The following is a 16,828-nucleotide window of genomic DNA, read 5'->3' as shown; positions in this document are numbered from 1 at the left end:
TCTAGAGAGACTGAGGAATTTATTTGATTATTTGAAAATCAATCCACTATGGGTTTTTTTTTAAATACAGCACTTTGCAACACTTCCAAAACATAACACTTTATTACAATGTCTGTAAAAGAACAATACTTTGACAATCAGCCAAACAAATGTATGATCCTAAGTTAAAGAGCAGAATGGTAGACGTGAGCTCAGGTTTGATGTTAATAGCATAGTCCAAGAATCGTGCCTGGTTTGCTGTTTAGTTTGGTATAAGATGAGCTTATTCAAGAAATTAAATGCATGAGAGAAAATCACAGACTTTTATACTGCTTTACAATCTTATTGCTGATTGACTGAATGTAGTGGCTCAGCAATTGTATTGGCTTTATATTCCTATCATTTCATGGGCCTACAGGCCTGTCGTCAGCTGGGTGACGCTGCCTCTGCGTCAGTAGCAGCAATCTTTGGATGATGTATGAGCTCTCTCTAAAATCACATACAAGTTAAACATCTTTACAGTAATCTACAGTTGTGTCTCATCTCTGTTTCTCTTTGCATCATCTTCGATGCGTGGTTCCTGATGGAGACTCCTGAAGACCACCACGCCTGGGCTCGTGGTGAGCCCTGAAACATGGTGACCACTGGCAGGTTGTGATCTGGGGTGTGTCAGTGAGCTGCGATGTCTCACTTGTTTTTGTAGCTAGGGGATTTCTTTCCGCTGACCATGTAGAGGGGTGGAAGTCTGCCTATACAGGTTGATGGGTCACAAAGACCAGGTGATCCTGATGGGCCCCTGGGGCCAGCAGCTCCCGGGATACCAGGACTTCCTGGCTCGCCGCGTTCTCCATTTTTGCCATCTTTGCCAATGCCAGGAGCACCAGGTGCACCTAAGGGCAAAACATGTTTAATGGTATCCAAGTAAAAATTGCCTAGGAAAAATATTTTAGCTTATTTTAAAGGTGTTCGATAAACTAGCGTAATGGTGACTCGGTGCACATCTTCAGAGGACCTGCCTGCATTTTGTCAACATCTTCTATTGTCAGAATATAGAACAGCTTGACTATTATTAAACATGACTGTGGTGAGTGTCTAGACATTTTACACAGTGTTCTCCCAGCAGTGTTGTGCTCTCATTATGACAAGAATCTAGCCATACCTGGAGCACCTGGTGCGCCTGGGCTTCCTTTGATTCCCACACCGTCCTCTCCTTTGTCTCCTTTGTCTCCCTTGTCTCCCTTTTGCCCGGCATCACCTGCAGAACAAGAAGTCAAACAGAATACATGCACATTAATGCCGAGATGAAATGGAGAGGCACACTGTTTTCACGGTTACGGGTACGTAATTAAGGAACTTAATGACTTCGCTCTGATTCAGCCTTGTTTAGTGAATCATTGATTGTATAATGTTAAGCATGGGTGAATCCCTTTATTTGCACAGTGCTCTGCGTAGCTTCCACCAGCATTTGCTGTGGCAGCGTGAAGACAAAGGAGCACTGTCAGGGCTGACAGCCTTGTTTTCTCTAAAGGCTTCATTTAATTTCTTTTCGTACTATTGCTCTGAAAGCTCTTCAAAAACAAAGCAAAAACATCCTCCAATTTGTCTAAAGGCTGCTGAAGCCAGCAGCTATGAGAAGCTTTATTTGTTCAGTATTCATTAATGGAGGATAGTTTGAGAGCCCATACAGACCTTTCTTGCCTGGTGCACCTGGAAGTCCAAAGTAGCCTGGATGGCCTTTTGGACCTATTGGCCCTGCAGCTCCTGCCGCTCCAGCTGGTCCTGGGGGTCCAGGAGGTCCTGCTGGTCCAGGGGTACCAGGAGCACCAAGGGCTGCTGGCTTCTTCAAGAGTTCTTTCATAAATTCTGTTAGTTGCTCTAAATGGACAGGCAGGAATTTCATGAGCTCATTATTTAAATGTAATGTAAAGACACTGCTCAGATGATCAGAATAAAGTGAACAAACCGCACCTTCAACAACAGCTGAGCACATTTCGCGTAGCTTTTCATCACTCACTTTTGGGCCCTGTGAGATTAAAGAATATTATCACAGCAAATGGGCAGACTACTGTGGACTTCCCAAGACTTACATTTGTGTCAGTACACTCACTTACCGGTAGACCCCTAGGGCCCGGTGGTCCAGGAATGCCTGGTTCTCCCTCCAAACCTCTGGATCCCATTGGACCTGCAAGGCCCTCATGACCTGGCTGGCCTGGTCTGCCTTCCAGTCCTGATGCTCCTCTTTGTCCTTTTTCTCCACGCTAAATGTGAGGACATAAATCTTTAACATTTATGCTATCAGTGGAACATAGCACTTTCAGTGTAGGGTGAATTGGGAGCCAAAACACCATGTGTTAACCTCGGAGGAATAACCTGATGTAGAGAATATTATCTGTTTTTTAGTTAAAAATACTGAAAATTAGGCTTTAGGCCACAGTTTAAAGCAGATTGCAGTTTCTGAATACCTCTCCTTTGATTCCAGGAACACCAGGAGGGCCCTGGAACAGACACACACAAAGACGCCTTTTAACTCCAGCAACAGACAAATATACCTTTTGCTGCATTCCAAGAAGATGTGAGACAGTTGTTTGCAGCAAAATACCTGGTCTCCCTTGACTCCAGGATCTCCCTGCATACCTGTGTCCCCCTGTCACACAAGTACATGGTAAGCGTGTATCAGGCTTTTAAAAGGTCATTCACAGATACATTTCGAATGAGTTCTCACCAGACTTCCTTTTGGTCCCTGTGGTCCAATTGGGCCCTAAACAAAAAGAAATAAAACAATGTGTATTCTTCTCCTGTGGGCTTTCATTATAAACAGGGTTGTAAAAGTAAAATTGTCCCACCTGATCACCTTTGTGCCCAGTGTGTCCCTTCATTCCAATAGGACCAGTGTTACCTTTGTCTCCTTTCTCACCCTAGAAATACATCCTTTATTTTAAATCCATTCACTCATTAGACAAGGCATAAAAACAATTTTAATTTTAATTGCTGATTTCAAAAGGTTGAGGTTGTGACTTACGTGGATTCCTGGTGGACCTGCAGGCCCCACCGGACCTTGTTTTCCTGTTTCACCCTGTAAAATACAATACAGTTACAAAACGTGTCTTTCAGTGACTAAACAAAAAAAAAAAAAAACAACAGTACAAGCAAACTCACAGTGGCTCCTTTATTTCCTTCTTTTCCATCTGCACCATCTTTCCCAGGCGCACCCTTAATATAAAAATAAAGGAGGATATATGCATAAAAATGACAAATAAACAAGCAAGGAGTGATAGAGGGGTTTGTCTCACTGTTTTTCCAGGAAGACCAACTGGTCCGACAGCTCCATTAGCACCAGTCTCGCCCTAAATCCACGGCAAAAAATGATGCCAAATTAGCCAGAAATACTCCCACTTCCGTCAGCTCAAACCTCAAAGAGAGAGCTTCTACTGAAGCTGCCGGCAGCAATAACATTTTGGATGTACGCTACAAGGACACGCCTCGTTAAAAAGGAGATGATTCCATTTACCTTTTCACCGGGAGGGCCAACTACTCCCTGCTTCCCTGGCAGCCCCTAGGACCAAAAACATCTCAAATGATACACTGAAAGTGATGCGTGTTCAGTCATGCTTGTGTTGGAAATAAAAATAAGAGTCGATGAAGTTGCATTAAAAATAGTTTAAACAGTAACCTTACATCCAACTGAAGAAACCTAAAATAGGGCTAAAAATCCTGTCGTCTTCTTCCTGTGCTAGTTCTGAAGTCACTTTTACTATTTAAGCATTATGTCTGTTGCTTTCCACCTTACAGCGTTGTGATCACAGCTAGATGTGACGTTGCTATGAGATTTTCCTTCCTGCTGGTTGTTTGACTTTAATGTTTTATTTATCTGACCTGCCATGTGGCTTCAGAGAGCAGCTCATCCTCTATTAGCTTTGCTTTACTACACTTTTCAATAAAAACTCAGAGGTAATGAAAATGAAATTGGACTTACTGGAATACCCACAATCCCCCTGACACCAATACCTCCAGGGGTACCAGCCTCTCCCTGTTAAGTAGATCCATAGTTTATACATACAAGCAAAGTAAATGAAGTCAAAACTAGCTCAGTAACACAGCAGAAATTTCCTGATTTGTAATTGCTAACATTAGCCAGTGTAAGCTAAATAATTTGAGGGAGAAAAATGTGGATTTAAGAAGTCACCTTTTCACCTTTAACTCCATCCAGTCCATCTAAGCCATCTTTGCCAGGCTCTCCCTGTATTGTAACAGCACACAATTAAACAGCCCCATGTTATACAATGAATAGGTCACAAAAACATATCGGAATACTTACAGCTTCGCCTCTTTCCCCTACAGGGCCTTGTGGTCCTTGTGGTCCCACTGCTCCCTAATCGAAGCAGATTTGTCTTTTAAAACAAATCTGGGTCAGATTTTTCAGCATAATGCTGAATCTAAGTTGAAGTGTCAAACTCACATCATCACCCTTAGGCCCAAGCAAACCTTGACGTCCACGGATTCCTTCCACACCCTGAGAGGCAAGAAATAAATGAGTAATTCCATCCTGCCCTTTTGATCTTAGGGTGGTGTCAGAAGAACTAGGGACATAGAACTAATCAAACTGAGTCCACTCACAGGTGCTCCAGGTGGGCCGGTGGGACCAGTGACACCGTTAAATCCAGGAGGGCCCTGCAAACAGGAAGAAGTCAGCTTTTATCTACAAGCACAGTGTAATACATTTCTGTCTCATCACTGTGAAACATACTCTGTCTCCCTTCTCTCCGTGGGATCCAGGAAATCCAATGGGTCCTCTTTGTCCCTAATATTACCACAGAGCATTTTTTATAAATATTACTACATAAATTATACATCTGCCATTGTTAATACATTGAGGAGGTCACCCTACATCATCCCCCATGCGACCTGGTGGGCCCTGAGGACCTGGTTCTCCAGCATCTCCCTGTGGGAACATTAACAAAGTAATCAAACCATTAACCATATCATAGTCAAGTCATTTTACAGATTGTGCTTGGTACAAATGATCGAGTTTATAACCTGTTATTGGCAGTTTTTGCATACCTTCTCTCCAGGTTCTCCATCTTTTCCAGGTTCACCTGCCAAACCTTTGTGTCCCTGAAAGCAGGAAGTGAGGTTGTCTTTTCATTAATCATGAAATCTTGCTGCCTAGTAGTAAACGCTGTACAGCTAAAGGGTGTTGCAGGTATGCAGCCGTTATTCGAAGCATCAGAGTATTACAGTTTACCTGTAGCTTTACTTAAAAAAAAGAGAGAGATCTGCCTTTTGGGTATCATGAATGCTAAAATCAGACCCAATTCCATCGGATAGTATAAGGACCTGGCATTCTATCTTGATATATTTCAGTCTGGAACTAACACATGAATGCTGACATCCATAGAATGGCTAAAAAGTATTTTTGCAAAGGAAAATCTGCCTCCCATGCTTAAAAATTGCTCCATTTTTCAGCTAATACACATAATGCCTGTAACCTAGAAATGCAATGAATTTGGATATCCATTTAACATTATAACAGTAGTTATATAATGTATTTACATCATCTGAAACGTGTAACACTATTTATAATCTAATTGTGTCTAGTTCTTGCTAAATCCAAATAGAGTGGTTATAAATGGAGTTTTTAAAAACCACTGAAACTGACTGAAAAGTAATCTAATATTTTTATCTGGCTGGGCTTTTACAATTTGCAGAATCACTGAACATCCCTCATTAACATTCCTCACCTTCATCCCTGGTAGTCCAGCCAGCCCTTGAGGTCCAGCCGGGCAGGCAGCAGGACACTACAAACATACATACATACAGACAGTCAGCTTGGTTTGCTGCATGGCCTCTTTTATCTTCAGTGATTCGTTTTGAAATTCACCATCACCACTAAAATTGCCATTTATCCAAGAAACATTTGGCAAAACAGTAAAACACTCACAGGTTCCCCACTTCCCTCATTGCTGGCACCAGGAGGTCCCTAAAACACAGCAGAGAGTGACATCTAAAACAGCCACGGGGGTTTAGATGTCCACATAAATCCACCACAAAAGAAGTGTGGAAAATAGATTCCAGCATGCAACATCATCACACATGATTTCGCATGGAAATCTGAGCCCCAAATTTAGGATGAGTTACACCTTTAAAAGCAGACAGTCGACATGCAGCATGTGGCTGATACTGAGCTTTAAAAGGCATGCAGTTATTGATATATAATACGTGCCCCTTAAGAAAGGATCAATTAGTAAATAAAAAGAAGCATGGATTTAAATCTAATCCTTACCACAGGCCCGGGTGGACCAGGAGGACCGGGAAGGCCTGCGGTCCCTGGTGTTCCTCTGGGTCCAGGTGGACCCTGCATAATAACCACATAACATATTAGTAAAGCACAAAGCCTTATTATATAATATATTATATATATACACCCATTCAAATTATTGAAGGGGTGAGCAGTACAGTTAATACAAGCTGATATGTTTTTGCAAAATGTCAGCATTCTTTTTAAAAGTGCACACCATGACGACATCACTGTAAATAATGTAAATGTAAATGTTGAATATGTGTGTGAAAAGATTATCAATACTGGCTGTAGTTTACATTGTAGCTACATTGTGTAATCCTGTGTTTCACAACTGAGGCTTTCTAGGATAAATTTGTTGGGTTGTGAGATGATTAATGATAACACATTCATTATAATAATAATTAATAATATTCAAATCAAGGATGTTCTGACCTCAGGTCCAATGTTTCCTTCATCTCCTGGGGTTCCTGGTTTCCCCGGAGATCCCTGTCAGACACAGACAGACAGCAGCAGCAGCACATTTACATATAAACATGTATGCAGTTAGTCTGAATGAGGAATTCCAGAAAGAAAGTGTGGCAACCACATACAGTATCTCCTTTGCTTGTTGGACCCTATGAAGAAGAAATTACATTCAGTGAATCTCATAATATGGTTTGTCTGCATTCATGTTGCTTTAATGGGTTAAATTTCTAACACTTACAGGAGGACCTTGAGGCCCAGGAAAGCCAGGAAGTCCCTGCAATCAGGAGGAAGAATCAGCAACATTGTCACCATTGTAAGATATGCATGATTTTTAAGGTTATTTTTTTTTTTTTACTCACTCGCTCTCCCACTGGCCCTCTGGGACCCATAGGGCCAGGAGTACCCTGCAGACAGCAAACACAGCAAGCAGGGACACACATATTTAGAATGTTAATCATAAATAATGCTAAAATAGCTCACTGTTAGCAATTTTATGTATATATTTTTTGAATAGAAATAAGACCCATTTGAACATCCACACACACACACATCGCACACATGGTGCACCGGCACACATGACAAAGAGTGTTTTTTTTTTCTTACAGATGCTCCTGGAAGACCAGGCAGGCCTCTTTGTCCAGGAAGACCAATCTGCCCCTGCTCCCCTTTGCTGCCCTAGGAAACAGACACAGAAAGAATACAACAGCTTTATCTTCTTCCTGCATCTTCTCTGCACCGTTGCTAAGATACACAGAAGCAGAGCCGGTCAACATTTAATCAATAACAGGTGGGCCCACGTTCAATGTTTCTTAGATCAGAAACAAGACAAGATTTTGTAAGGCTATGCAGATAACAAATGAGCTTGACAAGGAAACGGAATGAATATAGTGCGGTTTGTTGACTCCCGGGACCCCCTCTCATGGATATTTGTACAAGTATTCGTAAAACCCCTGCCAGATAGAGATGAAACTGAAGTAAGTTGTTTATCTGGCTGCACAAAAATGTTTATTTTAGCTAAACGCAATGCAAAATGTGACATGTTTCACAAAAATAAACATTTTTGTGAAACATGTCACATTTTGCATTGCGTTTAGCTGCTTTTTGGTGTTAGCCTGATCTCACATAGCATTAGGTTGTTTCATAAACATTGGATTTTGAGTCACAAAGCAATGAGTCTTACTAATCTATTTGTCTCTGTCAGGGTGGGTCTAAGAATGATAATTCAAAGGTACTACTGTCACACTGACTCATATTATGTTAGACAAATCTGTTTTGAAACTGTGTCACTGCCTGAAGGAGACGTGAAGTGAATCATTTCCCTGAGGTATCATGTGACAAACAAACACAGAGCGAGAAAAGCATCAGCAGCCTGCAGGTATTATCAGTAAATCACTTTGCGTTTAATACTTACAGGAGCGCCTGGACCGCCAGGAGACCCGGGAAGACCCTGGAGAGACAAACAAAACAGAGACGTTAAGAGAAGCATACTCACTCCGTGTTAATATAAATGATTCAGGCAGATTCGCAGATAAAAATTTGTCTGATATAATGGAGGAAATACTTACATCTCTTCCATCTCTGCCGTTTTCTCCTGCGGGCCCTCGGGGGCCTTCTGGGCCAGGGACACCAGGGGGTCCTTGGACCGATCTGTCAGGCTAAAAAAGATGACAAGTCAGTAAATAGTACACAGAACATTAGTTTGTTGTTTTAATAGAAAATTGCTCAATCTAAAAGCTCAACTAAAATACTATAGAATAGCAGAAGTGAGCTTGGTCTACCTCTACAGTTGCTAAACAGCAAACAAATCCACCACCATAAATGAGATTATTGGACAAAGCAATGAGGCAATTAGGCAACCAAAGCACTGGAATAGATTATTGGCTTAAAATCAACAAAGCAAAAAGGAGTAGAAAAATAAATACCTCAGCATTGGCATACATCTGAAGAAGCAAGAGAAATCGGATAAAAAGGAGAGTTAGTGAAAGTAGTCACACCACCCTCACCAAAAGTATCAGCCGAAGTGCAGCTGTTCATGATCATGCTGTCATTTAAATACACAGCCCAACACTCCTCATGTTAGCCTGAAATCTAATAGAGTGCACCAGGTCAGGAAATGTTTCTGTCTGCAGGGGAGGGGGGTACAGTCATTTTTTACATCTCGATAAATGTGATTGAGTATGATATAGCTCTCCACCTAATCCTAATTCATTGCACTTCATAGAGGGGCGAGATAGCAGAGCGGCATTTTCATCGCAGGGTACAAGTATTTTTCAGAGGCAGACATCTCATTAATTGTGCTGCAGCCGCAAGATAATATTGTATCATAAATATTACACAGGCGTATGTGTGCATTTTCATGTTGGAATGAACTGAAATATATCACGTTTCTATTTTAGATCATAGCAAATTCACTGCTCAATTTCAGGACACAACCTGCATATCCAGGGTTTTTAGAATTTGCTTCATATGTAAATATGCATGCATTTTTACGCTCTCTCTCTCTCTCTCTCTCTCTCTCTCGCACGCGCTTTCTTTCTCTTTTGGTTTTTTAAAGCTAATCACAGTGACAGGCATGCCTAGACTTGCTTTCCCAAGATACCCCTCTTAAACAAGTTATTTCTGAATTTGGATTGTAATGTTGAAGCTAACAAAAAAGTCGTCTAATTTCACACACATTGAAAAATTATAATTTGTTGACATTCCATTGTTAAAAATATAGGATGGAAGATGGATGAGAGGGTTTGCCACAACAAATTTCCTTGGAAATCGTGCATAGAAACAGTTGGGTGTGAAGGATGGGTGATTGAACAATCCATCACTATCTATCACCAATTGAATGTGTCTCGCTGTTGTCACACCTGCGGTTGTTAGTTGTCCCTCCCTGCTGTTGTTCTTTATAGTTAGAGTTAGATAGTCGGGTCATTAACTTTGAACCATGCTACTATGCCACTGAAATCCCTCTCTCCTTGTTGGTTTAATGTTGCATAAAGCATTAATCTGGCAAGCTCGACCCAATTAGCAAATGCCGGGGACTGAAAATGTCACTAAAAAAAAGTCTGCAACTTTTAATGTGATCACACTTCCTCTGTGTTGTTAAAATTTGCCAGTTGGCTTATGTGTGTTTGTGTTTTAGCTCCATGCTTAGAGATATCTGCTTTAACAGCTCTGCCTCCAAGAAATATCTGGTAGAAGTACTACTCCTGACTGCTGTTTGACAAAAGAAAAACTCCTAAATCACCTACTCCTGCAACTTCTGGAAGTACTAAAACTGAAACTGTTACACTTCTCCTGCTGCGGCTCAGCATTTTTTTTTGCTGCTCCCTGTCAGGAGGCTGGAAGCTCCATCAGCCTGAATTTAACCACAAACCGCAGCAGATGCTGAGCAGAGCCTGAAACCTTGTTACTGTACCTCGGTGGCAGGCAGCTCATTGCAGCTCTCTCTCTGGGCTCTCTTTGGGTCGCAGTGAATCAACATCCACTGGAGCTCAAACTGAAAAGAGACATTAATGTTACTCCATACAGTACATTTTCACATGTCAGAGTGAAAAGAGTGCTCCGTCACAGTGCGGTTATTCCTTTGTAGTTTTAAATCAATGCCTTCTTTATGGGTTGTTGAGCTTCATTTTTTCCACCAAGCCAATTTTCTGCAGGGATTAAGTTTTTCTTTTTTCCCCCCTGTTGGAACCCAGCTGAGCTGCTTTGCTGTGACAGCAGCACTTTACAGCAGAGCTCAGCACACACATAAACCTGAACGTGTTTGTTTGCAGAGAGCACAGTTTTCCCTGACAGTGCTTAGATAATGATAGCCGCGATTAAACACAGCAGGCAGTTCGCCTGCCATCCTCTCTTACCACCACGGAGGCGTCGGGATCAGCATCCAGCCTGCCAATGAGAGTGTCTCCTTCTGTGTTTACGGGGCCTTTGCCCTTGATAGGTTTCCGATCTACAGGCTGGCAGTCCACGTACAGCGTGACCTGGTCGCGCTCCACCCCGATCATCACCTTGTGCCACTTAGTGTTAAAGAGCACAGAGAGGCCGGGAAAGGTGACGGTCTGGAGGTTTCCGTCTGCACCCATCAAGAAGTACTCTAGAGCCTGCTGGTCGCCGTTCAGCCTCAGCCCGGCTTGCTTGTTTCCGTCTTCGTCCACTATTTGCCAGACGTTCCACACCTTGTTCACTGTGTTTTTGATCATGCGGAAGGTCGCCATGAAGGAGTACTCGTCAGGGAAGCCGCGGGGAAAATTCAGCCTGAGGAACAGGGATTTAAATCAAGTTTGTGAATGTTCAAAGACATCTCACACCCAGCCCAGTCTTTTTTCTGTCAAAGTTAATTCATGATCACAAAAAAAATAAGTCGGCAAAACTCATTATCAAATCAAGTACAAGAAGATAAAAATAAATCAGTGATTCAAATTAAAGCTCCATGCTTCAAACAAAACAAAGATAGGTTTTAAGGTGTGCCATTATATCATAAATGAAAGGGAGGCTGTCTGCACAAATCAGTTACAACATGCCAAACTGGTTAGCATTCAGTCTGCTGTGTTCTGTGTTTTTAACAAGCCAGATTCCCAGTAGGTGGTGCATTCATAGATGGGCAATGCAGCCGGACTTTTACCGTCTTGTAAATGATCAAGGTGAGGCAATAAAAAAAGGAGTTTCCTGTAACCCTATAAAACAAATGAAGACCTCTCTCTTTCTCCTTCTTTGGCTTTGCCTGAGGTGAGAAACTCTGAAGTATGTGCTGCTTTCACCCAGCACTAGAAAAGAGAGGGAGTGCAAACTTCAAAGCACAGTCTGTGCCACTGGCCTTGTAGGGATAAACATGTATTTACATTCAGTGTGACAGGCCCGAGTGGCGTAGATGCAGGGTGCCAGCGAGTTACATAAGACCTTCCAAGGAAAAACTTGCCTGTGTGGGACAAGATTAGCCAAAACAGACTGGAGCCACAGTGGAAAAAAACACCAGGGGGACATCTTTGGTTACGCAACGTCTTTAACCTGCACACTATGTGGAAAATTGCACTTTTAACACAAGGCCGTGCAAATGTGTTAAATGCAGCGCTAAATGCTAACATGAAAATGGTGTTTTCATACAGATGCTGTGGTCACCTCAGGGGTCCTATAAATTCAAGGGCCCTGAAATGCACTGATTCACTATAACCTAATTTGGACAGGATTACCATCACAACAGAGGTAGTTGCCCAGTGGATGCTTATATTTTGACATGCACATTCAGCAGGTTAATTTTTTTTAAATGAAAGACACGAGTTATAATCCTGGTGTGTGGGAGACCTTTACCAGTGCAAGTGTACTCTTGGCAGTGGCCGACCTTCGGTTAATCCAGAAATGGGAAAAACAGTAGCAAGATAGAGGCAAGCGGGATCAATTCCTGTGATCCTGCTTGCATCAGCTGCAATAATAAGTACCCTTTCAAATGCTGAGACAACTCTACTTTGGTCTCTGGTTTTGTGAACCTCAGTCCTGCTTTCCGCTTTTTGCTGATTCTCTATGTGCCTTTTAGACAGAAGAGCCTTTCTTGTGGTAACCCTTCAAACAAACTGTACTTGTTCAGTCTTCTTCTAATTGTACAATGAAGCATGTTAACACTGAGCATGCTCAGTGAGGTCTGTAGGCTCTGACATGTAGCTCTTGGGTTTTTTTGTATTTAAATTTTAAATAAAAAAGGTCTTTTCCGCACTGAGGCACCATACTCCACGAGACGTGTGTGTGCAGAACTCCTCATACAGCCCGCCCACTAAACTATAAGGAAAGACTTTACTGAGTTTTTTAACACACCACAAGGAGGTGTGCCATCGCAAGAGGGCATTATACAGAGAGGGTGCCTGCAACACCGTGAGATGTCCGGCGATGAGTTGTGAAAATGCGACATTAAAAGTAACAATAGCAAAGATTCAGTGTTTGTGCCTTTATGACCACATTTGCACATCTACTGTGTTCCAATGTGCCTGCGATACTTCAAACTGTCTGGTGATGAGCTGTGAAGATGCGACATTAAAAGTAACAATAGCAAAGATATACAGACATTGTTAAAGAGCCTATTATGCCCGGGCATGTAGGAGTATATAGAATGGTAATAACAGTCACCATCTGGTATGTGTGAATGGCTGTCTGGAGTTATTGGTGACAAATCACCCTGACTTGCCTTTCTTTCTTTTATTGCTCATCATGCAAAACCGGTATGGTCTTATCTAAATCTGTTGAATCGGTGCTGTTTATACACCTACCTATATACCTGGAGAGGCTCTTGCGCTTCTCCACTTTCATCACGCCCACAATAAATTCCGACCAATCACAGCATGGTTGCCGCACAGCCTTGAAAGACAAAGTTCGGCCCGGACCCTGTGCACAAGAGTGCGGATCAGCGGGCGGTCAGAGACAAAAAATGACGTCATTTTGTGGCCGTAACGTCTGCACGGGGGAAAAAGTTCTTTGTCTCGCGGAGTATGGATCCAGCTTTAGTATTGAGCACGTAATGGCACAGTGAAAATTTCATGTGTTTTTTTTAGTCTGAGGTCGTTTTTCCTATGACTAAGACCCACTAAAATCAGATTTTTAACCAACTGGGTTAATCTAGCCAGGTTGATGCAGCCAACCTTAAATCATAATCTGGGAAAAAACAGTGTTGTCAGCACATGCCATTTCATGTTTAGTCTAGTCCTTTACAGACCCCATACAACTAAAATAAATCACAAAAGAGTGATGGTGAAATGTGTTGTTTTCATTTCCTGGCTATGCAGAAAATCTTCAAATGGGATCTAAGGTGCTTTTCCAATCCGCATGACTCTCACACACACACACAAACATACTTCTACTCTGCCTTTGTGTCTTATAGGTCCGGACATGTTTTTCCTCTACCAATTACATGCTGCTCTCCACATAGTAACATCTGTGCTGGACCTGTAATAATGCAACACCTGCATGAGGAGACCACTGCTGGCACTGCACGTACACGTGTGTTTTTTTATTATCTGTTTTCTTTTAAACTGCCTTTACTGTACTTACATGGTTGGAATTTGGAAGTTAGCCTCCCTGTCCAGGCGGTAGGCCACCTGGAGGGGAGTGGAGCCGTCCACCTTCCTCACACCTTTCAGGGGAATCACGTCCAGCTGGAACTGGGTGATCAGATCAAAACCTATGCAGAATAATCAGATAACAAAAATGAAATTTAAAATTACAATATATTTTTATTCATTCTTATTTTTTAGAGTGAATCACAGTAATGTAGAATGAGGAGATGAAACAAGATGTAATTGTTAATCTTTGGTGAAATTAGAAAAAAACGCTTCCAACCACAGAGCACAATGTGCACAGATGCGTTTTAGTGAGCAGAGCCGCAGCAGCTGAGCAATTACAATCTTGCTGAGTTCGTATTGTTCTGAGTAAAATTCAGTAAACCTCAAGTGGAACATTTTATTTGCCTCAATTGAAATCCAGAGGTGTCCCCCCAGGCATTAGACGGCCCACCCTGTTCAACTAATTAAACTCACCACCTTTCCTCCAGATACTTCATTTTCTCTCTGTAGGGATTTCTGAGGATTAGACTTGTGGTTTTACAGCCTCTTATTTTACCTCTGTGCCAATAACGCATAGATACGTGTCCCTCAGAGTCTTTTTACCTGGAAGGTCATCTTGTCCCCCTCTCATTGGTGGGCAGACAGTGTCGCCATCTAGTCTGTTGAGGTCCAGTTCTGATGGGGGACAAAACAAAAATCATCTTCTTGTTGTTTAAAAGACATTCAAATGATGGAAAAAGTCTTTAATGTCAGAGTGGCTTATCATCACAATGCACTGCGGTGCATTTTTAATGCAGTGTTCTTTTACTGTGTCTCATACATTCTGAAGCATGAACACAGACTAATCAACATCCTCTTGGAGATTTATAATGCAGAGCTCTCAGAACACAACCTTGTGATCTAAATATGCCACCAGAGCCAGAAACTTAATGTTGATAAATACTGCAACGAGAGTAGGCTGTATGTCATCAGAAACAGTTTGGAAGGTCAATATTTGCTCGTGTGATTTATCGACATTGAAGTATCTCTTGATGGAAAATGTGGCGTGCCATACATCACGCACATTGCCGTTTGAATGTGCTTTTATCATTGAAATATTTATATTCATCCAAAAGATTAACTTGGTTTGTAGTTGTAATTGTAATTGTGTTTGACTTTAGAAAAGTTTGTGCTTGATAGAGTAAGGCCTATAAGAGGGGGCTATATGCTCAAGTCCTGACAGTGCAGATGCGAAAGGGAAAAGCCTCTAATGGTGACAGCCAGGGGGGGGGCTCCCCAGTCAGGGAACAAGATCACAACACATCTGGAAGCTGTTCCTGCTTCCCACATAAACTGCTGGAAACGAGATAAAGTGGTGAGACGGTATTTATACTCCCATATTTACCACCGCTAAACACTTATCTGACTGTGCATGTAGGCCTCATGTAGTTAAAGTCTTGCTGCCTGCTGTATATGAACTACAGTTAAGATGTCAAGTGTGCGCGCTGTGATAATGAGGCAAATTTCACGAAGAAAAAGGTATGCATACTGTATCTGGCACTCGCAGTGTGACGGTTTATTGTAACAGAAAATGGGTTTGTTGTGAGGATCAGAGGGGGGGACATTTAATCTGATTCAGTTCTGCAGCACAGACCAGCACAGTGTGTGTCTGGCTATTTCTGGCCTTTGCGTTGTAAGTCCTAATCAAGAGAATGACCCAGCAACAGTCAGGATGTGGGGGGGGGGCGTTAACAAGCATCTGTGTTTACCAGACAATCAGATTCACACAAATGGTGGCATACGTGCTGGTGTTGTGCGTCAATAATTGTACACTGTGCTGTAGGGGACTTACGTCCAAGTGCTGGAGCGAGGAAGAGCAGGAGGAACAGAAGGGCCGTGCAGACAGGGGAGTACGCTGACATCAGTAGATGGCACGGTTGCTTTCTGTTCAGGAATGACAGAGGAAATTGGAATTCAGTCATGCATCTCATTCTCTTTGACAGTTTCTTTGTGTTGGAATCAATAAAACACCACAGAGTTAACATGAAGCACTTTAGCTGGTGACCTAGGTGCTCATCCAAGGCACATGAAAAGAAAGAAAATGTTTGCTTTGCGTTCCAGTAAAAGTACAAAATGATTACTGTAAATGTGACAGACAAGCAAGCATCAAGTATTTTTAAATAGTCCACACGTAGGACTGTAATCCTTGGAAACACAGATGAACTGCCCTCCCAGTGTAAATACAGCACCTTAAAAGCAGCTAATAATGCTTTTTTGAGTCATTTGACAACAAATAGTATACAGTAAATATGGTAGTTTTTAGCTATGTGACATGGAGGAGGTGGGGTTTATTATCTATATTGCATTCAGCCAGCAGTCAATGGAGGAGTTTTGGCCTTATTGTTGTTGTAATGTCATCTATGTCTATACATAGTTTATGTAGCAGCAGTATAGATTATCTTTGCTACTACTATAAGTTTGAGGTTTGGTATCTAGGCTTGCTGCTCCTTTTGGCCTTACCTTTCATTCACTTTTAATTTTCTATATTATTTCAGTTTCACAAATGTAAATCTTTATAAGCAATATCAGTAGCCTGTGGGAAGATGGTGGGTGACAAATATCAGTAGCAGCCATACTGCTTTTTAAGCTGATCTCTCACAGCAGTACATGTGTCTGAGCAGTGGTACATTTTGTCCACAGTTTCACTCATGTTATCACGCTTCCCTTCTTTAGCACTCCTCTACGTGTGTCCCCAAGTAGTGATGGCTCTCCACAGCTATCAAAAATCCATCAGCGGCATGACTGATAGTGAGAGTGAGGACTGTTTCCTGAAGGTGAAGGTTACAGCTCGTCAGTCTGAGAAATGAATAAGGTAGGGGTGCTGTTACCGAGGGTGTGACCCATCTACTCTGTGTGAACCCTCCTACAAATGTGTGCACGTGTTTGCTTGAGGAGTCAACGTGTGTGTGCTGTCAAAAAAATTGAGTAATGGCTAAGTCAGGAAGGTCTGTTCAGAGGAGGTGCTGGGCTCTCTACCTTTATGCCCTTCATGTGAAAGGAGCATCTTGTGAGC

General features: G+C 42.1%; 1 protein-coding gene across 1 annotated transcript; it reads right to left on the bottom strand.

Moving 5' to 3' along the window:
• Window positions 1–666: 666 nt before the first annotated feature.
• Window positions 667–15,677, bottom strand: col9a1c (collagen, type IX, alpha 1c). The gene is made up of 37 exons (XM_028400239.1): window positions 15,608–15,677; window positions 14,380–14,451; window positions 13,766–13,895; window positions 10,594–10,990; window positions 10,152–10,232; window positions 8,665–8,682; window positions 8,308–8,397; window positions 8,154–8,189; window positions 7,346–7,417; window positions 7,102–7,146; window positions 6,981–7,016; window positions 6,868–6,891; window positions 6,710–6,763; window positions 6,260–6,331; window positions 5,918–5,956; window positions 5,718–5,774; window positions 5,038–5,091; window positions 4,865–4,918; window positions 4,724–4,777; window positions 4,594–4,647; window positions 4,436–4,489; window positions 4,295–4,348; window positions 4,163–4,216; window positions 3,953–4,006; window positions 3,488–3,532; window positions 3,270–3,323; window positions 3,136–3,189; window positions 2,999–3,052; window positions 2,823–2,894; window positions 2,702–2,737; window positions 2,579–2,623; window positions 2,442–2,474; window positions 2,091–2,237; window positions 1,948–2,002; window positions 1,669–1,854; window positions 1,139–1,234; window positions 667–869 (listed from the first exon to the last, which is right to left on the bottom strand). Exons 1-37 carry the CDS (start codon window positions 15,675–15,677, stop codon window positions 667–669), a joined length of 2,805 nt encoding a protein of 934 aa, XP_028256040.1.
• Window positions 15,678–16,828: the final 1,151 nt, after the last annotated feature.

The sequence above is a fragment of the Parambassis ranga genome, chromosome 2 (genome assembly GCF_900634625.1).
Source record: "Parambassis ranga chromosome 2, fParRan2.1, whole genome shotgun sequence".
Classification (NCBI taxonomy): domain Eukaryota; kingdom Metazoa; phylum Chordata; class Actinopteri; family Ambassidae; genus Parambassis; species Parambassis ranga.
Note: the sequence above shows the minus strand (reverse complement) of the source record. Positions and strands in the feature narration are given on the sequence as shown.

What these genes read in the sequence shown, in the direction of transcription:
- col9a1c (XM_028400239.1), bottom strand. Translation starts at nt 15,677, where the DNA reads ATGTCAGCGTACTCCCCTGTCTGCACGGCCCTTCTGTTCCTCCTGCTC. An exon ending in ACGGAGAGAAGGGAGACAGA is followed by an intron (nt 4,648 to 4,723) that starts GTATGTTTCACA and finishes TCCTGTTTGCAG; the next exon opens with GGCCCTCCTGGATTTAACGG. An exon ending in TTGGCCCTCCCGGTGAAAAG is followed by an intron (nt 3,324 to 3,487) that starts GTAAATGGAATC and finishes CCGTGGATTTAG; the next exon opens with GGCGAGACTGGTGCTAATGG.